Source organism: Pungitius pungitius, chromosome 6 (genome assembly GCF_949316345.1).
Source record: "Pungitius pungitius chromosome 6, fPunPun2.1, whole genome shotgun sequence".
Taxonomy (NCBI): Eukaryota; Metazoa; Chordata; class Actinopteri; order Perciformes; family Gasterosteidae; genus Pungitius; species Pungitius pungitius.
The window spans coordinates 5,094,384-5,121,762 of NC_084905.1; the positions used below are offsets into that span (position 1 = coordinate 5,094,384).

A 27,379-nucleotide genomic window follows, 5' to 3' on the forward strand; every position below is an offset into this window, starting at 1 on the left:
TCACTCAAATTGGGTAAGAAGTTAATATTCTGATTTCAAACGGGATGCTCTGAATTTTAACGGGTGATAACAAATTACAAAGATGGGTAATTGGTACTTTTTTTACCTTTTTCTCTTATGAAATCCAAATTCCGGTTATTGATTGGGTGTCTAACGAGGATGTCTGTTTCCGGTTATTGAAAAATAATTGTAATTGTACCATTATTATAATCATTGCTGGAATAAGTATTCAGATCTTTTATTTAGGAAAACATATAAATAAAACATTGGAAAAACACTTCTTTAAGTTAAAGTCCTACGTTCAAAATTTTTAACATGTGCTTCCTGAAATATGTATTCATGGAGTGGAGCAAAAAGTAAAAAGTTAAGAGTAGTAAAAGAAGCTTGAAAAGCTTGTTTTTTGCACTTGTGTATCGTTTATGTCAAATGATGTTTGTTGTTTGCAATCTCCCTACAAGATGAATTCCTTATATGTGCAACATACTTGGCAATAAATGGTTCTCATTCTGAAATAAAAATAGTCCTAAAACACTAATGAACATCACAATAGAAGAGAACAAGACATTTAAAGTCCACACTTATTGAATCCCAGTGAACCAGGTGACGTGACCTTTCCATTAGTGCCCCCCTCAGGTTCAAATGGTATTGTACACAAGTTCATTTTCCAAAATGTAAACGAAAGATGTTCAAATTGTTTTTATTTCTTATAATTTTACAATTAGAACATGTTGCCATGTTGCAGACAATGCACATGATTTAACAATACCAGTTAAACAATGTTGTTTTATGTTCAAAACCGTGTATGTGTCATTTCACTCGGTTAGGAACCTTCATCACCAAATTGGACCATTTGGCCAGCTGTTGACACAGGTGATTGTCAACAAGTGTGACCAACCTCTATCTAGTGCAATCATCAACGAAGCTGAATACAATAATATTAGTAAGAGTGGCATTTCAAGCATGTCAATTTTGATAAATACTTATTTACTAACCCACTTCAAAGTTAATGTTCACTTCTTCGGATTTGTGGATATTAAATCATAATCAATAATCCGTCCCTAAAACCCTAAACAGAATAATTCATGAAAAGCATAAATAAGGACAGAAAACCATTAAGGTTGAGAACTCTCATAATCCATGAGGGCATCTATTCAGTACATACATTTAAGCAAGTATGCTGTCTTGGTAACATTAATCAACTTTACCTTGCAATAGGGATCACCAGGTTGAGCTGCAGCACATTTACCAAGATGCCAAATGTAGGGCCACTGATGCCAACATGATGGTGTGGTGATTTAAAATCAATTTGCACTCATTTTCATTGAAGATCTTCCACCCTGTTTAATATTACAAATGCAAACCAAAAGTTCAGGTTATTTTACTGCTTTTACAAATATGGCATCAATAACAATTCAACTGACATGGACCTTATCACAATTATGATGTCTTCCTGCTTCAGTCTCAGTAGACATTATTTTTATATTTCAAATTGTAACTATGGCAAAACCCATGGATGTTAAATGGCGAGCTGGTACGTCATAGGCGGGCGACACCAGGACCAGGAAGCTATAAAGGGACCCGAAGGGCAGGACCATTTATCTGTGATTTATCTGCCTCCACGCTCACCACGTCCAGTTCATCGGAGCTGAAGGGCCGTGAGAGCGGTGTCTCGACCGGGGTGGAAGAACCCACCGCGCGTGCCTCCGACACCTGGTACAAGATCCTGGATCGAGCGGTAAAGGGACGGGAAAGTGCCTCAGCCGTCCCGAGACCCTCCGCGAGGTCCACCTGCAATCCCCACGAGGACAACCGGTGCTCTGCCTCGGCACGAGTGGGACCGGAGCCGCGGGGAGCGCGTCTCATTGAGCCGTCCTCCTCAAAGAGGGCTCGATGAGAGAGAGGCGTGCGCCAAGAAAGGCGTCCCTGAAGAGTCCCTTCGGGTCCCTTTATAGCTCCCTGGTCCTGGCGTCGCCCGCCTATGACGTACCAGCTCGGCATTGGTTGGATTTCACACTTGCTTCATGACACGGTCACGCAGAGGCGTTCCCACAGCGTTTCCACGCAGCTCGAGTTCCCTGAGAGGGAACTATGCGGTTCATTGCTGGTCAAACAAGAGACACAGACACAAAATGAATCGAGACCACCCACAAATTACCACAAAAACTAAATGAACAAAAAAGCATCGCAGACTGAAAGCAACAATTTAGGCTGTTGTAAGAATTAACCTTGAGAGGCCTGACTTCATTAAGAGAGAAAGATGTTGTCTGCTCCATCTCATTCATGAAGACTTAAGATATCTATTTTATATACATCTTCATATATACATAATGTGGTTTTGATTTTGACACAAGAATCCATTTGAATGACGATTGGTGAGCAATTATACTTGAATGAGCCTGTAATTGTCTCATATGTTTCTCAATTTTTAATGGTCAGAGGAATCAAAATATTTTTATTGCTAAGATGAACCATTCTAATACAACCATATAGCATAATGGTAAAGACACAAGTCATAAGCAATTTAATCTCAAAATGCTACCTATAAAAGACCATACTTTACATGTGACTTAGTAGTATAGGATAGCAAAAACCACAGACACGCTGGACCCCCTGATTTATTAGTATGCCAGTTTCTTCTTTATTTTAAACGTATAAAAGCATATTTATATATATAAACATGTATTATATCGGACTAAAAAATATAACATTTGCAGAAAGCCCCAAACATATGAATCCCTTAAAACATTTACATATCAAAGCATTTTAATTATGAAAAGCATACAATTTCCGGTTAATTGGTAATTGATATTTAACCACCAAGTATATGATTGCAGGTAAAGCTTAACTTGTAATCATATGTGAAAGTAAACCATCAAATCAATATATCAAGTTAAAAGACAAAATACATTGTTTTCACCAGCAGAGTCCAACGACTCCATATCTGCATGAAAGCATAATCCTTACAAAGCTATTTCAAATAATTGTAAATCCTAAAAACAGATCTTATTTTGTTTCAGAAAGACAAAAAGGTTGGCAACAACAAGTACATGTTTTATTGATTGTTAAAGGTGATGTGTGTAGGTTGAGAGTGATAAGTAAGTGATGGCCACATCATAGTTAGATCAACATGTTGTTGTTGTTGGTTGGTTAAAACATCCATTAATTTGGGATTTTCTGGGGGACCCTAAATTGGACCTTCATGCGATAAGGTTTGGGAGTCAGAGTGACCCCATAGACTGGAGTGAAGTCTGGCTCTCCTGCATCCTCAGGCCAGATGAACCTAAACTTCCTCAGCAGCGTCACCGTGAATAGAAAGAGTTCCATACGGGCCAGACCCTCTCCAAGACACATCCGGGGGCCTAAAGCGTGGAGAATAAATATGGAAAAAAGAGTTCTTAGTCATGCACTTACCCTCTCCATGTTGTTTGTTTCTTATGCTCTCATACCACCACTAAGCCCCACTGCAACACTAGGTTCCCACAACGGACGGTTGATTCCTCTGCAGTGGATCAAGCTTTCAGTCTCAGAGTGTCTCAGAGTGTCTCTACTTGGAGTAGGTTTAAGACTTTCAATGAAGCTTATAGTTAGGGCTGGTTGAAACTTGCCTGTTGCAAGACTGCAATGAGACATTCCTGATGACAACTGGTGTTGCATAATATACAGATTTTGGACCCAGGCCATTTTGTCACTTATGATATTGGGCTACATGGATATAATTGATTTGACGAGAATTGCATCAGACATACCTGCAGAGAAAGGCATGAAGGCCTCTGGTTTCACAAACTCTCCCTGGTCATTGAGGAAGTTTTCAGGGTTGAATTCATTTGGGAATTTCCATTCTCCCTCCTCATTCAGCACTGAGGTAAGATTAGGGATGATTAGCGTACCCTGTGGACAAGACATGAAGCAAAAGAGGAATGGATAGTTTACAGAGACGTCACATTCCCAGCAGAGACGGCTAACTCATTTGTCACTACAGTGACAGAAAGGATAAGGCCAATTGCTTCTTACCTTAGGGATGGTGTATCCATTGAGCTCTGAGTCTTTAGTTGTACAGTGGAAAACGCTGAGTGGAACCGTGTTGGCTACTCTCTGGAATTCATGGATTACGGCCTGGATGTAGAAATATCGCGTTCCCATACTTAAACACCGGCTCTCAAAAGATTAGCCATACATAACATAAGAGCATGAAATGAACTAGCACGAGAAATGTGACATGAATTGTGAATTGAATTTACCTCAAGGATGGGCTCCAGTGTAAACATATTAAATCCAAAATGTATTGGCTCTAAGAAAAATGTGGGATTTACCTGCACATAAGGCATGTTGTTTCTGTCCTCAAAACTGGCCTGATCCTTCCCCTCCAGTGCCGTGTCTATCTCCTGCTGACAACGCTCTGACAGAAACATGATGGATAAGAATAATTTGTCAGCATATTATGGAAATGTGAAGACAAAAATAGATTAAATTATACCATTGTAAGAGTGGATAAAAGGTCAACCTGTGGAAGGGAGAGGGTAAATTATCATGTGGTGTCCCCGATAAATAACAAAGTAAACATAGCTACACAGGTCATTCAAAACTGAAGTGAGTGTTTTGTGCATATTTTCAGCTAAAAGTCAGGTGTGTCATTGCGTCTCGTCACTGAAGAGGTAGGGTCTGTTTTCATCTATTCAAAAATACAATAATTTTCTTCCCAGCCTCTTCAATCAGCATGTCAAAGTTTCGTTGGGTAAGATACTTAACCCAAAATAGTTCCCCAGGGCAGTGCTGTCTGTTTAAAAAAAAGAGATTAGATCCTGATGGGCAGGTGGTACGTGGCATCGCAGGATCTGCCTTAAGTATACAAATGGGTATGTGAATATGACGTGTAGTATACACGTCAAAACAGACAAAGACATATGTTAAAATAGACATTTTGATACGCGTTCCACAAAAAAACAACTTTTCAGTTCATGAGTTTGATATAAAGTATTTCTGCATACAAACAATCATGAGCATTCAATTGTAGAATGTTTGCATACCTTGTACATGTGGGTAGTTCATTAAGTAGAGGAAACCAGTAAGGAGGGTGTTGGAAGTAGTGTCAGTCCCAGCAAAGTGAAGATCTAGGATGTACATAGTCAGCTGTGATTCTGAAAAGGACGAACGATCATCACCCGGCTAAAAAGAGGAGAATGATTGTTTTAAAAGAAAACATAAAAATGCATCTTGAGTCACGAGCCAAACCAAAGTAATGTTTAGTTTTCAACTTGGCTTATGTAGCCACTTAAAATATGATGACATTCAAATGTATAAATTCGGTAAAGGTATCAAAGGGAGACCGGGTGAAGCTTGCAGAATATTGTTTTCCAAGTGGACAGTAAAAGGATTAGGATGCAAATGGGAAACTTAAATCTCCCAGGGCAATAATAAATAATCTATTTCATTAATTAGGTGCAGTTTGATTTTATTAAACAAATTTGACCAAACTTCACATTGCGGCAAACCATGTTTGACCACGTTGTTTGAAAAACTTGAACATTTTTTATAGCTACGATTGTTCTGACCAAAATTCAAAACTGATCTGATTCAAATCATTAATGTAAACTGTAAGTAGATCCAGTATCCGCGGTAACTTCATTTTGGAGCGAAAGGATAAAAAGTTGGTGGGAAATGAAGTCGCGGAAGACATTGAGGACACGTCACATCTAAAATGTTTTACTGCAAAATCATGACATCGCCTTTTCTCCATGTCTCACTCCAATCTCAGAATTACTGAACACCTCCGCCCCCACACCGCCCCACCTCCCCATCTCAGGCTTTTGCCAAAAAACAACAAGTTTTCAAGAATGCATAATTCACAAATGTACCCATCTTTTCTGTGTTCAATGATTCACCTTTTCCAGCCGATCAAGATAGCAGTCAACAAAGTCTCGCGGCTCTCCAGGTACTCTCGTCTGCTTGTGCTCATTTATCAAAGATTTTGCAATTTTCCGACATGTCTGAAAAAGGTTAAAGTCAGCGTTCATAATTCCTATTATACTTTTCATTAACAAAATGCATGGAGGGAGAGAGACAGCTTAACCTACCTCAATATTCTTAAATCCTTGTCTGAAGGGCAGTGGCAGGCTTCTGATCAAAGGAAAAGAGTCATAAAGCTGTGGATGAAAGGAGAACATAATTCTGGATTTTAAAAATCAAACATCTGCATCTTGGCATAAATCGTTCTGAACAAACAATTTTCTTATCACATATTGGCTATTAAGATTCTGTGATTTGCAATCCATGGGTACGATGCAGGTGCAGTTTATTTGGACTCAGTTACTCAAAGTGTGTATTAGCTTCATGAAAAATGTCATACTTTCTAATCTAATTCAATTAATATGGTAAAGTGTGTGATTAAGATAAATACATTCACAGAAACACTTAACAACCTGATTTTGAAGCAAACATGACTTTAAAATGTACTTCCTCAAAGAAACACTGCTACAGCTACATCCAATTGCATATTTTTGATTTGGGGCTACAGACAAACAAGGCTGAGTATGATAAACATTCTACCTGCTAACAACCATGTTAGCGTGATAAAGTTGGCTCTAATCACCATTGATCTATGAAGTACAGCCCCACTGAGCCACAAGTTTAGATGAAGTCAGATGGATCTGATATTTCTCAGCGACGATTGAAGGCAGAAGCAAGCCTTTGACTCACCATAGCCCAAGGCCCATTGGCCATCTTGGAATTCTCAGTAAAGCATTGAACAATCGTTTTGATAATCTTATCCTCATACTCGAAGCGTCTTCCGAATAGAACCTGGCAGATGATATTGGAGGCCGCATTGTGAAACATGTTTTGAGGACTAAAGGATTTGCCTGGAAAAGACAAAATGTCCACTTAAGTACAACATGGAGTATTGTGCAAGGATAATCAACAAAATCAAACTATCAATTAACGAGCAAAAAATAATCCATATTTGACATTAGACAAAATGTGTAATCAAGAGTAGAGTATTTCATGTCAGTGTCCCTGATGAAAGTGAACTCTGCCATCCATAGGAGGACAGATGACATACCAACACTCTTCTCCAGCGTGTCCACAGTATATTGTATCTCTCCGTGAATCCTCTGCTCCATGCTGTCCTTCCCCATTCCAAAGTTCCTCAAGTTCATCAGAGCAAAACGACGTTGCTCCTTCCAACTAGAACCGTAATCTGCCAGAATCACTCCTACAAAAGGCAAAGTGGCACAAAAGCATCTATGAGCCTAAAATAAAAATGTCTCAAGAAATCATTGTTTACTATATTTATAGAAGTTTTCCCAGAGCTCCTTAACTTTCTAGCATGATGTATCTTTTACTCTCCTCAGTATGTTATTGAGAATATAGATGGTTCCTTCAATCCATAAGACCATGTTGATACTTCATTACATAAGTACTAGAATGACTTTGCTTGCCACCATCTCATTTGCAATCGGACTTATTGTTTAATGTTGTGCAATTAAAGTGCTTTTACAGCCAACCGAATTGAATGGAGTCGGACTTTAAGGAAAACAACAAGGTTTTCACAAGACTTGGGGTTGGAATAACAAGCAGAGCCGCTTAATATGTGAGTGGGCAACCTCTACAGGACGAATACAAACAAGATTGAAGACTGATTAGATGAATGGTTGGACGTCATGGTTTGATAAAGAAAGACGTGCGCTCCAGCCCTGCTATTTTTCTCTGGTTAACTGAATTGTAAGTATTCATCAGTAAGATTACAGAGTACATTTTTCCCCCCCTTTTGATTCGAGTGGGGCTTCCAAACCAAACACAGCTGTTCTGTATTAAATAAACACTTGAAGGCAAGATCCTATTCACCCAGTTTTAGCCTCCCTTGACTGGTTGCCAGTAAGCGTGGGATTCATTGCCTTTTGAAAGGGTCTATGGGGTTCTCGTCCTGGTCATATTGCTGAATTGCTGTCCCCCATGAGTCAGATCATCCAACAAAGACTCTAGTGTATAAGTGACCTTTACATAGGTCAGGTGCTTGCTTGCTTCTCCCTCCTCAATATTTCCTATTATGCTGTCGATAGGTCACACATTTCAATGTACTGGCGTCTGTTCTATTCCTATATGGACAAAGATAAGTTAAGATAGGAATGTTGGGTTGCTTTTTAAAAAATCAGCTATGGTCTGATACATTCATTTGCTGCCCATTGAAACATCATGTATGTCCTACCTTTCCTCTGGGTGGCGTCATTGACAAACAGGTCTTGGGGTCTTCCAGCAAAATCAACGCCCTTTGTCACTAAAGCCTCCTTCATGCTCTTCATCCCATTAATGACTACTACTGGCTTGGGACCGAGAAATAAACTATAGACATTTCCATAGATCTTCCTCAACTGGGAGAGAAGCAGAGGACATTGGAGTGTTTTAAATCGTTTAACTTCAGATGGTTATTTACTTCCAGCAATTCAATAAAACAAAATAAAAAGTTGTATTATTCAGTTAGATCTTTATCCTCTAACTTGGGAAATTAGGCTAGCAGCGTGAAAAATATTGGACAAACATAAGCAGACTCATCAAAAAATGTTATTCATGAAGAGCATTATAAAACAATGCAAACATTAAGACAAAAAAAACATGTAACAGCACATTACATCAAGCACCTGACCGTTGGCCTTGCAAGTACTTCTTTGTGTGTAAATTAGACAACGCCCAATATGCACGGCCTCAGCCACTGGTTGGCTATAATCCAGTAGTTAAGTACACAGACAGTCAACTCTGTACAGAGAAAATGTCTGTAATCACCAATTGTGAGTACACTTTGACCCTAAAAGCATATCTGCCAGTGCAAAAGACTTTGGGGCACATGTTTTTGAAGGTTTCAGTGAAAGGTTGTCTACATTCATACAATTACAAGTAAGTGTATTGGACGAGCTACATCGTTAATTTCAGCTGTCTTACCCTCTCAAAGTCCTTCAGGGGGTTCTCTAGGCTCAGGTCCAAAATATTCCCCAGTATCGGCCAGACTGGGGGTCCTGGTGGAAAGTTCTTAGGCCTTCGGGATTTGAGTTGAACGATGATGAAGACAACGCAGATTAACAGCAGGATTATTGATGCAAACATGGTGGAAGGGACTGAACTTAAGAGTTTAATGGCTTTCTGCAAATGTTTCTTAGTTCTGAATGCTGAGTCCTGTAGTTATATTTTGTTCACCTGTGGTAAAAGGTGAGTGGGAACATCAAACAGAAACAGGTTATAATTTAAGAGGCATACATTCTTCCAGTATTTGAATTGACCACCAAAATATCATTTTATATGTTGCGAAACTTTTTCATAGTTTGACACAAAGCTAAATTATTGCCATGGCTTGTTAATAGAGGTGAATAGAGCTAACCAGTTACATAATACAACATAGACAAGTCTTTTTTCCAAATACTGTAGACACAAAACATAGGTATTTTCTTCTAACAACTTCTACTTGACTACATTGCAGAAATAAATATATTTTTTAAACCATTTAAAACGATGATATTATTATTCAGTACAATGTGATTAGTAACATAACAACGAGAGAGCCGGTGGCGGTGAATGACAAAACATCGGGCGCGTCCTGCAGAAAATGGAGGCAACCTGAGTGACGCTGCTGGCTTCTTTACGTAGAAGAAGTTGGTACCGATACAAACATTTGCCAAACCAACCACTTTGTCTTTGGTGTTTTCTTGTGAACCTGAAAATAAAAACAAAGTCTTACCTTTATAACGCTGCTTATAGCAGCATGGATCGGAATCAATGTCAATCCCCGCTATGGACAAAACCACTGCACACAGAAGGCGACTCTACAGGCTGAAGTTGTTTCATGTGGTTACGCAACCACCTTATTGTCTGCAGAGAGTTAACTCCCTCTGAACATGCAACCAGCGGGGATACATTGGGTGTTGTCCAACCCACGCAATATATAAGGAAACAATATGTTTAAAGGGATTTGGAATATTTGCAGGTCCGACAGAAACAGCAGTTAAAGGGGAAACTCTACAAGGTTGTTTGTTTTGGGGTCATTTCCATTAGCTTGTGGGGTTACGTTTTAACGTAATTATGGCACTCATACATTTCAACACATTTTAAAAGGCTTGTCTAAGTGTTTATAATTGTTACTGCTTTGAAAAATGTTTGCTTTGCTTTTGCTTACAGCCAGTGCGCTCCGCACACGCACATCACGCGCTGCGCGTAGGGCACCAAGTGCCTGGGGGGGCACCAAAAAATCTGGGACGTGAAAAATCATCACAGTAGGCTACTAGTATAAATAACAAATAAAATATGTCTAAAGCATGCTAATATGCAAAAGCAATACAAAGTCAAAAAGTAATAGGCCTAGACCAAATTAGTGGAGAAAAAGGGGAACCTCCTGTGCGCCCCCCCCCCCCCAGTGGTTTGTTCCATTATGCCTCAAATCTCAAATGTGGCAGACAGCTTTGAAACGGCTTCGAAAAGGCATCAAGAGTCGGGGGCGGAAAAAAGAAAAAAGAAGAGACAGCGGGAGGATGCTCGCACGTCGCTCTCAGGTAAGACAATGTTTTAAATCAGGGGTCCCCGAACTTTGTCTCGTGAGGACCGTTGCTAGCGGTCACCGGTTGGCCGGTGTTACACCCCTACTGGTTTTTACACCTACTGGTTTCCCTACGCGTGCGTGTTTGTGTTTACCCGACAGCAGCAGATGTGTCTGCGTCTGCTTCCTGATTCGTCACACATTCACAAACATATTGCTGAAAATCTACAAAAAGCATCACAAATCAATGACAGCGTTCACGATTGTATAAGTGAGCACTACATCTAAGTCACGTATGAAAACATTCATTTAAGAAAAAAGATTTAAAAAAAAGATCTGAACGATCGGGATTTGAACCCGTGCGTCAAAACATCCTGAAGTCAACAAGCCCACTGCTCTACGCACTGAGCTATAGGGAATCACAGTTTCTTGACTCCTTATGTAATAAATATATTCCGTTAAAGCAGAACATGATGGCTGGAGGAAACGTTTTGGTGTGGGATCTAAAACAACTGGTTACCTTGGACGTGTCGTAGAACACATTCAAACAGGTGTAGCGCTACTTTTTCGCGAGGCTGCAGCCTTGCGCCGACACATTTGGATAAAAACGGATATTGTTTTCTTACGGCCATAGCGCGACGTACACCAGACACTTACACATTACATTTAGAAAAAAATATAAATTGATTGGAACGATCTGGATTCGAACCTCATGGCGCAAAACAGCTGATCGCCTCTATGAGACGCACTCTATACGCTGCGCCACGGGCCAGACATCCTAACCTAGAGAAATTGGTCTTATTGATTTATAAATGTGATACATCGGTATGGAGGAAACCTTCTGATGTGGGCGATCTGAAACAACTGGTTACTTTGGGCGTGTCATAGAACACTTCCAGAAAATAATCATATGGTGTATTAATCTACTGTGTTGCTTATCCTCAGATCCAGTGCTCAACATGCAGCCTGTGGTTCCACTGGCTGTGCACTGGCAAACCACCTCTGGAGCAGGACTTTTGCTGTCCAGCATGTTTTCTTTAGAAATACTTTATTTTGTTTTTCAATGATTTATTCATTGTGACTGTAAAAAGTTATTTATTTAATAAAATATCTGTTGACAACTTCATTCACGAGATTTGATTCCTAATAGAATCTTTGCAATTTTAATTAGGTGACAATTAAGAACCAATTTTTCTGGAAGTGTTCTATGACACGCCCAAAGTAACCAGTTGTTTCAGATCCCACACCAAAACGTTTCCTCCAGCCATCATGTTCTGCTTTAACGGAATATATTTATTACATAAGGAGTCAAGAAACTGTGATTCCCTATAGCTCAGTGCGTAGAGCAGTGGGCTTGTTGACTTCAGGATGTTTTGACGCACGGGTTCAAATCCCGATCGTTCAGATCTTTTTTTTTAATCTTTTTTCTTAAATGAATGTTTTCATACGTGACTTAGATGTAGTGCTCACTTATACAATCGTGAACGCTGTCATTGATTTGTGATGCTTTTTGTAGATTTTCAGCAATATGTTTGTGAATGTGTGACGAATCAGGAAGCAGACGCAGACACATCTGCTGCTGTCGGGTAAACACAAACACGCACGCGTAGGGAAACCAGTAGGTGTAAAAACCAGTAGGGGTGTAACACCGGCTGCCCACATGTACTCGCGCTCATAATGTCCGCACGGACCGCCGGTGGGCCGTATTCGGTACTCGTCCGCGGGCCGCCCAAAGTTTCTGTTACCGTTACCGTTTCTGTTATCATTTGTTTTTTATGTTATCATTTACGTTTTTGCATAACAATCGGCTTCAAGAGGCATATCCCAATCTGTGGATTGCTCTTCGTATTGCACTGACTCTCCCTGTCACAGTTGCCTCTGCTGAGCGAAGCTTTTCAAAGCTCAAACTAATCAAAACGTACCTGCGCTCATCAATGGGGCAGGAACGTTTAAGTGGTCTGGCTGTCATCAGCATCAATGGGGACGTGGCTCAGAAACTGTCATATGACCTGAGAGCTGATTTTGCAGCTAGGAAATGCAGGCGTGTGCCTCTGTAGGGCCTTTGACAACTGATGGTAGTGAAAATGTTTGTAATATTGTTCTATCGGATAGCAGAATGGTCTCTTTTATAGAGATGGTAAAGTAAATTGTACGGTGCAGTTTGCACTTTATTATTATTTGTACTTATGTATATTATTTACTGAAGAAATGTGCACATTATTACTTACACGGTTATATACTTGAATGCTTTCTGCATTTACAATGTTCAGTTCCAAATCTGTGTTTTTAGTAATTGTGGTGGTATTTGGTATTTATAATTTATAATTTTATCTTTTATATAATGTATTTCTTTTCATGTTTGTTTATGTAAATTATTTATGTTTAGAAGTTATTTGGGGAATAAAGAGAACCTAACTAAGACATTCTGAATGGTTGTTGGGCGGCCGTTTTCTCGTTCTTCGTTTAGAACCAAAAAACGAGACCAACTGACAACTTTTCACTCCGTTTGTCCCTTTTGTGTGTTTTTCCATAAAACGAATATACGAAGCGTAACCTCTAAACCGGAAGTACGTAGATTTTCACAGTAAAAATCAACGCAATGGAACGTGTGTATGCTAGAAATCCGTCTGCGATGCCAGCGGTTACCAGGGTAACATTATGAGAAAAGGGAATAAATTGATGAAAATAAATAATCCTGGTCCTACGAGATGTGTTAGCAGCAGTAGTTGACTTGGCTCGGACATTTGTTATCCACGCATTGTGTTGCTTCAGTGACCGCAGAGGCAGTTAAATGAGACGTCGCGTAAACGGTTTCACATCTCCACCACTAGGTGGCAGAACACATGTATTTACACCAAAGATTGAACTGTGTTCATGTTATTTATCTGTATTTAATGCTGTTTATTTGATGTGATTTTAGGATTCATTTGCAACCATTGTTGTATTCATCTTCAGGAATCAGGAAACATTTATTGCCATAATATATCAGACTTACAAGGAATTTGACTTGGCGATTGGTGCATGACAGCAGACACTACGACAATGACAACAAAACATATAATAACATATAATGCTATAGGTTAGTAGTCTAAAAAGTACAACTATGGGTTAGTTAAAAATAAGGGAATAAGAGTTTAAAAAGTTAAAACGAAGAACGAGAAAACGACTGCTCACTTCCGTTTTCTCGTTTTTGGTTCTAAACGAGAAAACGGCCGCCCACTTCCGTTTTACCGTTTTGGATTAGAAACAAAAAGCGAGAAATGAGGGTTTTGGTTTTCTGGTTTTTACGGTAAAAGGGACGATCAAAAGGTACACGGACCAGTGTACCTTTTGATCGAATACACCTGTAATAACCTAGATCAGGGGTTTCAAACTCATTTTAGGTTCGGGCCAGATACTGCCCAGTTCGACCGAACGCGGGCCACCAACGATCGGAGCGAAAGGCTGACGGAGGCGGGGGGGCGAACTGTACGGCCGTACGCACTCACTCCGGTGGCGGACCGCACTGGACGTGCAGCCAGACACCGGCGGCGGAGTTCGACATATGTCACCTGGATAAATCTATGGTTTAAATACACATCATTCTGCCACATACTGTTGGAGATGTGAACACGTTCACTTTGCGTCTCACTGAAGCAACACAATCTGTGGACAATAAATATCAGAACCAAGAGCTGCGAGTCAACTACTGCTGCTAACACATCCCATCGGACCCGGATTATTTATTTATATCCATTAATTAACTTTTCTCCTCATGTTAACCTGGGAACCGCTGTCATTGCAGACAGTTGCGTGAATTTTACTGTGAAAATCTACGTACTTCCGGTTTAGCGGCTACGCTTCGTATATTCGTTTTATGGAAAAACACACAAAAGGGATAAACGGAGTGAAAAGTTGTCAGTTGGTCTCCTTTTTTGGTTCTAAACGAAAAACGAGAAAACGGCCACCGACTTCCGTTTTACCGTTTTGGATTAGAAACAAAAAACGAGAAATGAGGGTTTTGGTTTTCTGGTTTTTAAGGTAAAAGGGACAATCAAAAGGTACACGGACCTACACGGACCTTTTCGTAATAATGAGACTTTATTTTAGAAGAACACGTTGTCCAGAGCTTCATTTGTCAAAGTCGCTACAATACATCAGATATCATCCAAATTTAGGTTGCATCCTTGACCAAAAATTAAGCTACATTATGTTAAGGATGTCCCACTTCTAAGATAAATGGAAACAAATAAATACAGTGAGTGTCACAAAAGCTGAAATAAGTTTACATATGCACCATTAATGTCTGCTGATTTGTCTCTGAAAGCGTCACATCATAGTCTTTAATATTGCCGTAATGCCGGAACAATGTTTAGGTATCTATGGCACAAAAAAAATGTGAGGTCTGTTGATAATTGATGATCTGGTTGAGCAAGCTCCGCCCATGTCTTCTTTCACGTCCTCAGATTGGGGATAAATATCTGTGAACCACTGACATTACAATACTTGTGTCTTATCCATTCAGCAAACATGAGCGGCAGAGGAAAGGGAGGAAAAGGACTCGGTAAAGGAGGCGCCAAGCGTCACCGTAAAGTCCTCCGTGATAACATCCAGGGAATCACCAAGCCCGCCATTCGCCGTCTGGCTCGCCGTGGTGGAGTGAAGCGCATCTCCGGTCTGATCTACGAGGAGACCCGCGGTGTTCTGAAGGTCTTCTTGGAGAACGTGATCCGTGATGCCGTCACCTACACCGAGCACGCCAAGAGGAAGACTGTGACCGCCATGGATGTGGTCTATGCCCTGAAGAGACAGGGACGCACCCTGTACGGCTTCGGAGGATAAACATTCACTTACGTTACCAAACAAAAGGTCCTTTTAAGGGCCACAAACAAACTCTAAAGTGCTGATTTCTTGTATGCTGATCATTATTTAGATGCACAATGACAAAGTATGTGTATATATTTACACCATGTGTTGACGAACCCGTAATGAATATGATGAAATCTCATCTGATTCTGTACACCATGGCTTTTCCTGGCTAAAAGTAGGAAAAGTAGTGGGAAAAGGAAGTTAAGACTGGCTGAAATTCTTTTTGAATTCGTCGAGTTACATTTGAAGAAAATCTATTGACAAAATGAAACTGAACATGGCTGTAATGGGACATCTAGTGTTAAACATTTTGGAGTCCGTTTTATTACATTTGCCCTGTATTATTTGTGTGTACATACATTTTCTATTAAAGTTTCGGTGACGTCATTTTGAACTGGGACCATCTGAAAAGCCCCTCAACAATTCACCTATATTCTTTTACAATAAAATATAGGATGTTACACATAAAAAATTTCAAATGAAAATAAAGTAGACAGGCACACAGCTAACCATACGTAGGTGAATGTGTCAGGTGTAGTTAAATATGTAGTTCCTGAGGTTTTTTGTGGTTATCTGTGGGAGAAGGAGCAATTGATGGTCTCTTCAAAAACCGCCTAATATCCGTGGCCAATTAATCCATAATGTGAATTTGTGGATCCTGAATGATTGGTGGAGACACCACAGCCACGAGTCACTGATTGGAGAGTCACAGATTTTAAAGTGTAGATTAACACAATGTAGATTACAAAGTTTGCATGTTCAACAATATGTATTTTATTTTTATCTGTTTTACAATGATCCAAATTCATTTCGGATTATTCCAATGGCAGAATACAAGGGGCTGGGAACTTCAACTCCAGAGATGCAAAAGGCATTGATCTTTCACTACAGCCTTGGTTAACACTGAATGTTTATGATAATTTGCATAGTAATAAGAATAATGATTACTCATACTAAAACAGATGAATGATGAAAAAGTGGAAGGTGTAGCAATCATCTAGATGTAAATTCATCCATCAGTGCACACATAAATGTTACAATGTTATTGCTACATTCAAGTTACCTAAAAAAGGGAGCATATTTTTTCAGTATAAGAATTAATAAAAGTTGAAACAATGTATGATCAAACAAAAGACATATCTGCTGTGAGCAGCTGAGATTGGATGTCTGAATCAACTGCAGCATAAGCCTTCACAATCAGTGTGTTTGCTGCTCCCAGAATAATACAGTTTAATAAAAAATGATCAACTTCTGATGGTTGTTTTTACATTGAGACCTTGAACAAACAAGTGGATCACATGCAAAACAACTTGTGATGGAGATATAATGCATTTTAAATACTTTTAGGAGAGAAATGAGTGTGAAAAGCCTCTGATCAGTACTGTCCACGGCGCTGAGTAGGTGAGGTTTAGAGGCTCCTCAAACAAAACACATGGATCATCAGAGCTCAACATGACCTGAATATGAAGAGAAACTAGTCCGCTATCGGCTCCTCCACCTTCAGCCTTCACAACTTGATGCACATTTTGTTTAAAGGCTTAAATCAGTGAAGAGAAAACACAAGTGACTCGACTTTCAGACTGCATGAGAAGCTATGGGCTGGGTTGAGTCTCCACGGTTCTCATGATGTGTTTAAGTGCAGTCCGCTGCTTTGAGCGCTTCATCAGTCTCAAACTCTCGAGTCTTTGACGATACAAACTCACAACAGCGGGACAAAATGGCAGAAGAAGCTCCAGCACCAGCCGCCGCCGCGCCCAAAGCAGCCAAGAAGAAGGTTTCCAAGCCCAAGAAAGTCGGTCCCAGCGTCTCTGACCTCATCGTGAAAACTGTGGCCGCATCCAAGGAGCGGAGCGGTGTGTCTGCTGCCGCCGTCAAGAAGGCTCTGACCGCCGGAGGATACGATGTGGACAAGAACAAGGCTCGCGTCAAGACCGCCATCAAGAGCCTGGTGGCCAAAGGGACTCTGGTCCAGATCAAGGGGATCGGGGCCTCTGGCTCCTTCAAGATGAGCAAGACGACCGCCGACAAACCGGCAAAGAAAGCCGCTCCTAAAGCCAAGAAGCCCGCAGCGAAGAAACCCGTAGCGGCCAAAAAGCCCAAAGCAGCAGCAGTGAAGAAAGTTGTAGCCGCTAAGAAGTCACCGAAGAAGGCCACGAAACCCGCAGCGGCCAAGAAGGTGGCCAAGAGCCCCAAGAAGGTGGCCAAGAGCCCCAAGAAGGTGGCAAAGACCCTCAAGAAGGTGGCCAAGAGCCCCAAGAAGGTGGTGAAAAAGGCCCCTGCAGCCAAGAAAGCCCCTGTGAAGAAGGCTGCAAAGCCCAAGGCCAAGAAAACAGCACCCAAGAAGAAGTGAGCTGAGATCAGTCTGAAGAACCAACACCTCTAAAAAAAGGCTCTTTTAAGAGCCACACATTTCATCCTTAAAGAGTTTTTCCTTTTTATTTCTATTTTTTCAAAACGATTGAGTAAGTAATAAGTTGAGTGATGCAGCCTTTAATTTTATGGGAGAATTAACTGCTTCCCGACAGATTTACTGCATGAACACTAATGTGGTCAAATATTTTTTGATTTACTGTAATTTATTGAATTCTAAAATTGCAAGTTAATGTTAATCGCAGGTGCTGGGAAATGAAGAGAAAAACGTAACCTCGTTACATCCATAATTTTGATTATGAGCCAGCATGATCATGATCACCCGCAAACACAAGAATCAAAATATTGCTCAGTCAATTGTTAGGCCTACCCGTCACCAGTACTAAAATATTTTAATTCAACAAAACATGAATAATGCTCCACATTCTAAATTGAGAAATGATCAATTCACGTAATTACTGTTCCATTTTTATAAATGTTAGAAACCCATAAAAAATGGACAGGTCCACTCTTCTCCTTGCACTCCTTGCAAACATTATCTTTAACATTATCATGTTCTTAGACCTGTTCTGTCAACACATAACCAGGGCATTCTGATCTACCATTCCAAAATGAAAGCCTCTCAAAATACCTTTCATGAGCTGTACGGTTTCCGTTAAAATCATTTTCAGGTTATAAATAGAAGGTGTGTAATTCAACTTCAAAATTGCCCCCTATGCATATAGTTTAATATTTCTTCTGGCAAAATGCGACTATTAGAAGCCAAGGTCTCAAGAACACACTGCGTGTATTTGAAAAGAATCGGGTTTAATCCCTGGGAGGAGTTTGGTCTTTTACAGTTGCAAGAAATTATGAAAATAGGCAAAAAACAGGCCAAAAAGGCAGATTTTCTAACATTAATTACAGCGCCCTCTATTCTTCAAAAATTATGAAGAAATGTGGGTGTGCTCAGGGCTTCAATGGTTTCACATGCTATGTCGGTGAGGGCAGGCCAAGTCATTTGGAAGTTAAAAATCTGACAGATTAAGCCACACCCCTTGCAAAGTTAATAAGCCCATATTTCATCAAAACAATGAGTTATCAGTACATTTCTGATATATCAAGGGCACATTGAAGCAATAACCATCCACCAAAGGTTTCATGACAATCAAACTTAGCGTTTAGGAGAAAATCCCAAGAATGTGTTTTTTCACTAATTTCAAAATGGCGGAACATCTAGTTAGGTGCATTTGCATACCATGAATGACTTTTTGTAGAGCATGCCGAAGAGCACCTTTGTGCCAACTTTCAAGTTGATTGGACATCGGGGGCGGAAACTGGCCTAGTGTGGTCTTTTTTAAATTTCTAGAGGGTGCAATAGAGACAATTATTTATACGCTAATGTGAGACCAAAAGACTTTCAACCAGTCCAGATATCCATTCCAAATTTAACAACTTTTTGAATATGATAAAGGCCCCACATTTAACATCAATGAAGGTTTTACACCAACATAATGGGCAAAAAAACAATCATGGCCCACTGAAGTGCTTTTTATTATAACCTCTGAACATTTTTAATACTTAGATACCTGTTGATAGTGTGAGATTCTAACACATGAATAAACACTATAGCGGCGTTCCTTTGACAGACATGCATTTCTAAGCCGCTATTGAGCTGCGGGCGCATTTAATTTGTTTTTTTGACGCGAATGACAAGAGATCTTACGTTTGTTCAGATTGACGCATTAAATAAAGTTTATTAAATACACAAAATAAAACATTCCGTCACATGGTAGAAAAACTGCACAAGTGCCTAATCAGCTCCTATCGGGAATCACCTGTTGGTAAAACATGACGCGGTAAATGGTGCGTCACGTCAACATATTTCCAATTACAATACGTCCTCAACATAAGGAGGTCCAATTAAACAACACACACACTTTGGGCTCTTACAAACACTGTGCTGCAAACAGACCAGTTCATTCATTTATTCATATAAAACAGCAAAGTTGTGCTTCTACCACACATGATCTGCGGCATCAGTTTATATTAAAACAAAATGTATTCCCGTACTTCTGCAAATTATTACCACAAGCATCACTGCATAAAAAACCACGGTTCTGATATCCCCATTAGGGTAGATTTATAACTCACTAGCCAAGTGTTTGGTGTTCGTATCAGAAGATCTAATGGTTCAATCATATATATTCTGTGGAAGCTCCATTAACAATTCTTTGGAAATAAACTTTTTAGAATGACTAGAATGTCAATTCAGAACTATTAGTCATTCTTCATTTATCTGCTTTCTTTATGCAGACTGAGAGCCACAAAATGAATCAAGTTCTTTTGACAAAGTGTGGTGGCTCTTAAAAGAGCCGTTGTTGTGTGAGGAGAATCAAAAGGTTTAAGCTCGCTCTCCGCGGATGCGACGGGCCAGCTGGATGTCTTTGGGCATGATGGTGACCCTCTTGGCGTGGATGGCGCACAGGTTGGTGTCCTCGAACAGACCCACCAAGTAAGCCTCGCTGGACTCTTGCAGAGCCATAACAGCAGAGCTCTGGAAGCGCAGATCGGTTTTGAAGTCCTGAGCGATTTCCCTCACCAGACGCTGGAAGGGCAGCTTGCGGATCAGCAGCTCCGTGGATTTCTGGTAGCGACGGATCTCTCTCAGAGCCACGGTACCGGGCCTGTAACGGTGAGGTTTCTTCACGCCGCCGGTGGCCGGGGCGCTCTTACGGGCAGCCTTGGTGGCCAGCTGCTTCCTGGGGGCTTTGCCTCCGGTGGACTTACGGGCGGTCTGCTTGGTTCGTGCCATGATCGACTCGTCTAGCTCTAGATATGAGAAGTGTATTTTAAGAGGAGACACGCAGCTCTTAAAGTGTGGACCGGCTGTGGACCGTTGACGCATTCAGATCTGCGGGCCCTGATTGGTGGAGGACTCCTCCTGGAGCTCAGCCCCGACTCCACAAGCGAGTTTCTTCTGCTCATTGGTGGAAAATGATTTCAAACTGTCCGCCAAAACTCGGAGTGGCGCCCTGTGTGCTCGTGCCTGGACGCTCTTCTCTGGTTGGTCCGCATGTCTGGAACCGTCCCGCCCGCTCCGCTGACATATAAAGGAGGGTTTGGCTCGATGAGCGGCACTTCCTTCTTTGTAATCATCAACAATGAGCGGCAGAGGCAAAACCGGTGGCAAAGCCAGAGCGAAGGCCAAGACCCGCTCTTCTCGTGCCGGACTCCAGTTCCCAGTTGGTCGTGTTCACAGACATCTGCGCAAAGGCAACTATGCGCAGCGTGTTGGCGCAGGAGCCCCCGTCTACCTGGCGGCTGTGCTGGAGTACCTGACCGCTGAGATCCTGGAGCTGGCTGGAAACGCTGCCCGCGACAACAAGAAGACTCGCATCATCCCGCGTCACCTGCAGCTGGCTGTCCGCAACGACGAGGAACTCAACAAGCTGCTGGGCGGAGTGACCATCGCTCAGGGCGGCGTGCTGCCCAACATCCAGGCTGTGCTTCTGCCCAAGAAGACCGAGAAGCCCGCCAAGTCAAAGTAAACCAAGAGACAACTATCCACACCACAAAGGTTCTTTTAAGAGCCACCCACACTTCTGAAAAGAGCTATGATCCTTAAACTGTTTGAATGATCTTATAAAGTTGCACAATTTTCTGTTTTTAGAATTTGAGGGAATAGCATTGATTCATGCATTTATCTAATTATTCCAGTTAAGTTCATAAGCATGATTGTCTGGGGAAAAATAATAGTTTTGCTGTATAGTTCTTCAAAGTTTCTGTTATCTGCTTATGAAACCAAAAATCAACAAGCATGACACTAAAATTTAAGCTTTGAGCTAGTCATCACTGATGCCATTACTATCCCATACCAGAAGAAATGCAGTGGCCCCCTTGATAAATAGCCGAAAACATGCATATCAACAAAAGCAGAAATGGTTTTAGCTGTTAAGAATCAGACACTTAAGGAGGTAGATGGATTCACTTTAAGAGAAGGAACAGAGGAAGACGTAATGGTAAAACTACAGAGATGTCAAAAAGACACAAATCATAACCTACAAATCTGGTGATAAGGCAATACTGCTTTATGAATCAGACACCTGCCATTAGATCACAAATATGTGTCACATACCCCATGCCAAACTTAACAAGGAAGCAAGTAGCCTGATCTATTAAATATTTACCCTAATATTTTTTAGAAAGTCAACTTAAGGATAGATTGATTCATGTTTTAGGCTACAATAGCAACACACTAATATTATCTCAAGCTCGTGGAAGGTTATTTGTCAAAATGAACAAAAGATTTTCATCAATTCTAGTGTCATATTACTACTTGGTGTGTTTTCTTTTGTTTTCAAACCATAGCAGAGAAAGGCCAGAATAGTTATAGTCAATTTAAAACACAGGACGAGTTTGGCCCATATGACAGTGTACATTACAAAATACGTTTTTAAGTCTTGAATGACCTTTAGAAATTCAGTCACTCGGACAGTAGAGAAATCTGCATAGTTTATCCTAGTCCCATAGTGTGCGTGACGTAGGGTAGCACTTGGATAACAACCAATCATTCTTGAGCAAGCGCACAGTGAATTTTGCATCTAGTTGGTATATACATTTCACCTTCGCAGAGGCGCAGCATTATCGCTGAGTTTTCCAGAGATATTCAGTCATGCCTGAAGTTGTGAAAGCGCCCAAGAAGGGCTCCAAGAAAGCCGTGTCCAAGGCCGTCAGCAAGGGCGGCAAGAAGAAGAGGAAGACCAGGAAGGAGAGCTACGCAATCTACGTGTACAAGGTGATGAAGCAGGTCCACCCCGACACCGGCATCTCCTCCAAGGCCATGGGCATCATGAACTCGTTCGTGAGCGACATCTTTGAGCGCATCGCCGGTGAGGCCTCTCGTCTGGCTCACTACAACAAACGCTCCACCATCACCTCCAGGGAGATCCAGACCGCCGTCCGCCTGCTGCTGCCCGGCGAGCTGGCGAAGCACGCCGTGTCTGAGGGAACCAAGGCCGTGACCAAATACACCAGCTCCAAGTAGACCTCATCTAGACCACTAACCCAAAGGCTCTTTTAAGAGCCACCCACTTCTACTAAAGATCATCTCCTGATGTTACTACCTAGTTGTCTGGTATACTTGAATGTTATTTCAGTACTTCCTCTTCACCATTATGTTCTAAAAGTTAATCTGAGATTTATTCTATTCTAATTTTAACTGATGCCGCACAATAAATGCTGTAATGAAGTTTTCCCTTCAATATAACTATCAAATGGAAATTTTTGTTTCTATACTGCCTAATCCAATATGTATGTATGTAGTTCAATCCTTTCTAAAAGGATAATCTGCTACCAATTTGAATCCATTTAGTAGGTAGTTGGGATTAATGGGCCAAAAACTACTTCATCTCTGCTGAATGCTTCTCTACATACTTTCCGAATTAAGTGAATGTATTGATATTTATGCGTTTGTTAAAGTCAACTATTTTGAAGAAAGGGGTTGATTTTGAGTTGTATGGTTATAATCTGAATTATGTGAACAGAGGCAGCAAAGGGGGAGGGGGAGTTGCACTTTGTTGATAGAAGACTTAAGTACAAGATTGTTTAAAATATGACCGCTGCAATTGATATGTGAATGTATTTCTATCGAAATTGAAATGGGTAATTGAAGAACATCATTGTCGTTAATTAATCCTGAGATGGCGTGAGATGAGGCTGACCGCCCGGTGCTGGGGACATCAGATGGTCCCGTTAACTACACCTCACGTCTCCGACATCCTCCATGGAATTTTTTACGATGGCTGAATGTTAACAAACCGACCGCAGAAATGTTGCTTAAACACCTAATTTCTCGCCTGAAAACGTCCTAAAATGACATTCCGTCCCTTGAATATGGTAGTATTTATAAACTTGGACGGGCGACCGCAGACTTCAAGGCATATGAAGGAAGGGCGTATGATTGGCGCATTGCGCTGTTCAAAATCAGCGCTCTTTGCTTCCGCCTTCCGGTGTAACTGAGATTCTCTCACATTGTATACTGAGATTCTCTCACACTGTATACTGAGATTCTCTCACACTGTATACTGAGATTCTCTCACACTGTATACTGAGATTCTCTCACACTGTATACTGAGATGCTCTCACACTGTATACTGAGATTCTCTCACATTGTATAGTGAGATGCTCTCATGTTGTATAGTGAGATGTTGTCTGAGTGTCTCAATAGTGTGTATGAGAGTGTCTCAGTAGTGTGTGTGAGAGTGTCTCAATAGTGTGTGTGAGAGTGTCTCAGTAGTGTGTGTGAGTGTTGAGTGTCTCAGTAGAGTGTGTGAGAGTGTCTCAGTAGTGTGTGTGAGAGTGTCTCAGTAGTTAAGTCCTAAACGGGCCCTCATAGTAGCTCCTCATGCAGTCTCAAGTCGAGTCACTTGTGTTTTCTCTTCACTGATTTAATACTTTAAACTAAATGTGCATCAAGTTGTGAAGGCTGAAGGTCGAGGAGCAGATAGCGGACTAGTTTCTCTTCATATTCAGGTCATGTTGAGCTCTGATGATCCATGTGTTTTGTTTGAGGAGCCTCCAAACCTCACCTACTCAGCGCCGTGAACAGTACTGATCAGAGGCTTTTCACACTCATTTCTCTCCTAAAAGTATTTAAAATACAACACATCTACATCACAAGTCGTTTTGCATGTGATCCACTTGTTTGTTTATGGTCTCAATGTAAAAACAACCATCAGAAGTTGATCATTTTTTATTAAACTGTATTATTCTCGGAGCAGCAAACACACTGATGGTGGAAACATATGGTGCAGTTTCAAAACTGAGTTGCTCACAACAGACATGTATTTTGATGAGAGCACGTTGAATCATACATTTTTTCATATTTTTTATCATACCGAAAAACATGTTGCCTATTTTGGTAAATTGAATGTCCCAATAACATTGTAACCACAACAAACTTCTAAAGAACTACAGAACATACACTCCCAAAAGTGTTTGCCTTCATTTTAATTTGATGTTTTTATTTAATATGTTCGATATTCTAGATTTTATTGTAAATCTACTATGCTTATGTTATAGTATCATGTTAATTTGTCTTTTTTTCCAATGTATGCATTTGTGGTGACAAACATGCATATGTCCATTATTCTTGGCAATGAATGGTTCTGATATTGATTCTAATTTCAAATGCTCGTTTTTGGTGCCCACATCACACTCTAAATAAAATGCTTTCAAATACCATGATTCACGTAACAAGCCAGCCTTGCCGATTAAATCCAAACCGACCTAATAAAAAATAATTTCTTTAATTCAAGGTGCCTGGGTAAATATCATCACACATTTGCACTTCCGTTGCTCTGTGTGTCTGAAAACATAAGTGCATAAGTGCATTTAGGAGTAATAAAAGAAAATATATGTATTTTATAATGTCAGCAGACTTATGTACCTTTTGATCTTCCCTTTTACCGTAAAACTAGAAAACCAAAACGGTAAAACGGAAGTCGGCGGCCGTTTTCTCGTTGGTCGTTTAGAACCAAAAAAGGAGACCAACTGACAACTTTTCACTCCGTTTATCCCTTTGTGGGTTTTTCCATAAAACGGAAGTACGTAGATTTTAACAGTAAAGTCCACGCAAACGTCTGCAATGACAGCGGTTCCCAGGTTAACATGAGGAGAAAAGTTCATTAACGGATATAAATAAATAATCCGGGTCCGACGGGATGTGTTAGCAGCAGTAGTTGACTATACTCGATGCTCTTTAAACCATAGATTTATCTAGGTCACTTAGTTTATCTACCCCCCCGCCTCCGTCAGCCGTTCGCTCCGATCGTCAGTGGGCCGGGTTCGGTCGAACTGTATCTGTTCTGAACCTGAAATGGGTTTGACACCCCTGATCTAGGTTATTACAGGTGTATCTTATGCTGTTTATTTCATGGGATTTTTAGGGTTATTTTGCGACCATTGTTGATTCATCTTCACCTTATTCATCATGTTATATTTATATCATGAAAGAGGGAACATGTGTTTTTTATTAAGCAATAAATAATGACAGTTATAGTCAGGGTTAGACTAGAGAAGTATGAATCATTAATTCTGGTTTGTTTCCATCCTAAATTGAACGGTTAGGCCCACGAGGTGTAAGGGCCCAGATGATATGAAGATGAAGAAATAATGTTGGTCAAATGTGTGATCTAAGAAAAATTATTTGTGTGGCATTCAGACTCTAGAATGTTTTAAACTTTTTCTCTCTAGACAAGAACAATAAAGAGAATAATTTCAACCATGTCACTTAATGTGACCTGTGGAGCTGTGGGCAGATACCACAGTCAGGCTAAAATTGGGTTGGGAACTATTGCACAGACTACCTGCTCTTAAGCATGTTGGACACACCACCATGGCACTGTTATAGAAAATCTATAACCTGCCAAATAACACTAGTCTGCTGAAGCCTGTTTGGGAGGAGGGTTTTACATTTTAAAACTAACTGGGATTGTGAACCGAGAAAATAAACATGTCCCTCAATATGTAGCTAAGTTTGCAGTGTAGTGGCACAATATCTGGCCTTAATAGAAGAGTGGCCAGAGAAAAAGCTGCTATTGAAAGGATCATAAGAAATCTTGTAAGGAGTTAAGTGGTGACAATATCTTCTTGTAACACCAATCAGGAATTTGAATCCATTAAGTGTGTCCAGCAGTACACTAATATCAGGGTAAAACACATTCTATCTCTGCAGTTTCCTGGTCCTGAGCACCTTTTTGGTGCAAAAGTGTGACTCTTGTTAGTGAGTCCACCCGTTAGTACATGCATTTAGCCTCGTTGTAACTGGGTATAGTCTTCCTTCCTACACTTGCATGTTACTTAAATTCAGTCATAGCAATTGCAACGACATTGTACCGACACAAGTCAGCGAATCAAAAAATCTGCTCTTCAAAGTGTATGTGTGGCCCTTAAAAGGGCCTTTTGTTTGCTGGTTGGTAACAGAATTATGTTTATCCTCCGAAGCCGTACAGGGTGCGTCCCTGTCTCTTCAGGGCATAGACCACATCCATGGCGGTCACAGTCTTCCTCTTGGCGTGCTCGGTGTAGGTGACGGCATCACGGATCACGTTCTCCAGGAAGACTTTCAGCACACCGCGGGTCTCCTCGTAGATCAGACCGGAGATGCGCTTCACGCCACCACGGCGAGCCAGACGGCGGATAGCGGGCTTGGTGATTCCCTGGATGTTATCACGGAGGACTTTACGGTGACGCTTGGCGCCTCCTTTGCCGAGTCCTTTACCACCCTTTCCTCTGCCGCTCATTTTCAATTGATAGGCTTGTTACAAGTAGATGAATGCGCAGTACTTCACGGATATTTATACCCACTCTGAGGACGTGAAAGAAGACGTAGGCGGAGCTTGCTCCAATAGATCATCATAATTGAACAAACATTTGTTTTGTGCCATAGATAACTAAACATTGTTCCAAAGTACGGCAATATTAATTCATAGCATGCCTGTTTTTGTGACACTTTGTGTATTTATTTGTCTCCATTCATCTTATTATTGATCTCAAATTGATCGTAGCTTCATTTTTTGGTCACAGGGAATTCTTGACTGTCAAGGATGCAATCTAATGAGGATGAGATTTGTTGGGTATTGCACAAAAGTAGAATAAACAAATCCAGGG

The 27,379-nt window shown here is 40.8% G+C and overlaps 7 protein-coding genes across 8 annotated transcripts in view; 4 read left to right on the forward strand and 3 right to left on the reverse strand.

Moving 5' to 3' along the window:
• The window catches only part of LOC119195887 (histone H2AX), a 207,132-nt gene extending 185,874 nt beyond the window's left edge, over positions 1 to 21,258 (forward strand). The window contains 1 exon segment of the mRNA XM_037451208.2: positions 20,877 to 21,258. Coding sequence (XP_037307105.2) covers positions 20,877 to 21,258 — 382 coding nt within the window.
• Positions 2,428 to 9,854, reverse strand: LOC119195848 (cytochrome P450 2F2-like). Of its 2 annotated transcripts, XM_037451145.2 has the most exons (12): positions 9,719 to 9,854; positions 8,929 to 9,180; positions 8,201 to 8,363; positions 7,055 to 7,207; positions 6,694 to 6,854; positions 6,072 to 6,140; positions 5,880 to 5,984; positions 5,025 to 5,163; positions 4,311 to 4,396; positions 4,012 to 4,113; positions 3,747 to 3,888; positions 2,429 to 3,359 (listed from the first exon to the last, which is right to left on the reverse strand). In XM_037451145.2, the coding sequence occupies exons 2-12, from the start codon at positions 9,088 to 9,090 to the stop codon at positions 3,160 to 3,162; spliced, it is 1,482 nt and encodes a 493-aa protein (XP_037307042.1). In that variant the 5' UTR covers positions 9,091 to 9,180; positions 9,719 to 9,854; the 3' UTR covers positions 2,429 to 3,159. The 2 variants fall into 2 exon arrangements, with proteins under 2 accessions (XP_062418728.1, XP_037307042.1); XM_062562744.1 differs by lacking the exon at positions 9,719 to 9,854 and having other exon boundaries at positions 2,428 to 3,359; positions 8,929 to 9,158.
• LOC119195914 (histone H4) lies at positions 14,878 to 15,745 on the forward strand. Its single transcript, XM_037451234.2, has one exon. It carries the CDS (start codon positions 15,020 to 15,022, stop codon positions 15,329 to 15,331), a length of 312 nt encoding a protein of 103 aa, XP_037307131.1. The 5' UTR covers positions 14,878 to 15,019; the 3' UTR covers positions 15,332 to 15,745.
• On the forward strand, positions 16,972 to 18,229 carry LOC119195865 (histone H1-like). Its single transcript, XM_037451182.2, has one exon. It carries the CDS (start codon positions 17,076 to 17,078, stop codon positions 17,706 to 17,708), a length of 633 nt encoding a protein of 210 aa, XP_037307079.2. The 5' UTR covers positions 16,972 to 17,075; the 3' UTR covers positions 17,709 to 18,229.
• On the reverse strand, positions 18,234 to 20,535 carry LOC119195876 (histone H3). Its single transcript, XM_037451196.2, has one exon. The coding sequence runs from the start codon at positions 20,520 to 20,522 to the stop codon at positions 20,112 to 20,114; it is 411 nt and encodes a 136-aa protein (XP_037307093.1). The 5' UTR covers positions 20,523 to 20,535; the 3' UTR covers positions 18,234 to 20,111.
• Positions 21,259 to 21,684: 426 nt separating the features above from the next.
• Positions 21,685 to 22,856, forward strand: LOC119195894 (histone H2B 1/2). Its single transcript, XM_037451214.2, has one exon. The coding sequence runs from the start codon at positions 22,383 to 22,385 to the stop codon at positions 22,752 to 22,754; it is 372 nt and encodes a 123-aa protein (XP_037307111.1). The 5' UTR covers positions 21,685 to 22,382; the 3' UTR covers positions 22,755 to 22,856.
• Positions 22,857 to 26,682: 3,826 nt separating this feature from the next.
• On the reverse strand, positions 26,683 to 27,015 carry LOC119195904 (histone H4). Its single transcript, XM_037451224.2, has one exon. The coding sequence runs from the start codon at positions 27,010 to 27,012 to the stop codon at positions 26,701 to 26,703; it is 312 nt and encodes a 103-aa protein (XP_037307121.1). The 5' UTR covers positions 27,013 to 27,015; the 3' UTR covers positions 26,683 to 26,700.
• Between the last annotated feature and the right edge of the window lie 364 nt (positions 27,016 to 27,379).

Coding starts and splice junctions, on each gene's coding strand:
- LOC119195848 (XM_062562744.1), bottom strand. CDS start 9,090: ATGTTTGCATCAATAATCCTGCTGTTAATCTGCGTTGTCTTCATCATC. Junction 8,364..8,928: donor CCCTGAAGGACTTTGAGAGG/GTAAGACAGCTG, acceptor CTTCTCTCCCAG/TTGAGGAAGATCTATGGAAA. Junction 4,397..5,024: donor GAACTACCCACATGTACAAG/GTATGCAAACAT, acceptor TGTTTCTGTCAG/AGCGTTGTCAGCAGGAGATA.
- LOC119195865 (XM_037451182.2), top strand. CDS start 17,076: ATGGCAGAAGAAGCTCCAGCACCAGCCGCCGCCGCGCCCAAAGCAGCC.
- LOC119195914 (XM_037451234.2), top strand. CDS start 15,020: ATGAGCGGCAGAGGAAAGGGAGGAAAAGGACTCGGTAAAGGAGGCGCC.
- LOC119195876 (XM_037451196.2), bottom strand. CDS start 20,522: ATGGCACGAACCAAGCAGACCGCCCGTAAGTCCACCGGAGGCAAAGCC.
- LOC119195904 (XM_037451224.2), bottom strand. CDS start 27,012: ATGAGCGGCAGAGGAAAGGGTGGTAAAGGACTCGGCAAAGGAGGCGCC.
- LOC119195894 (XM_037451214.2), top strand. CDS start 22,383: ATGCCTGAAGTTGTGAAAGCGCCCAAGAAGGGCTCCAAGAAAGCCGTG.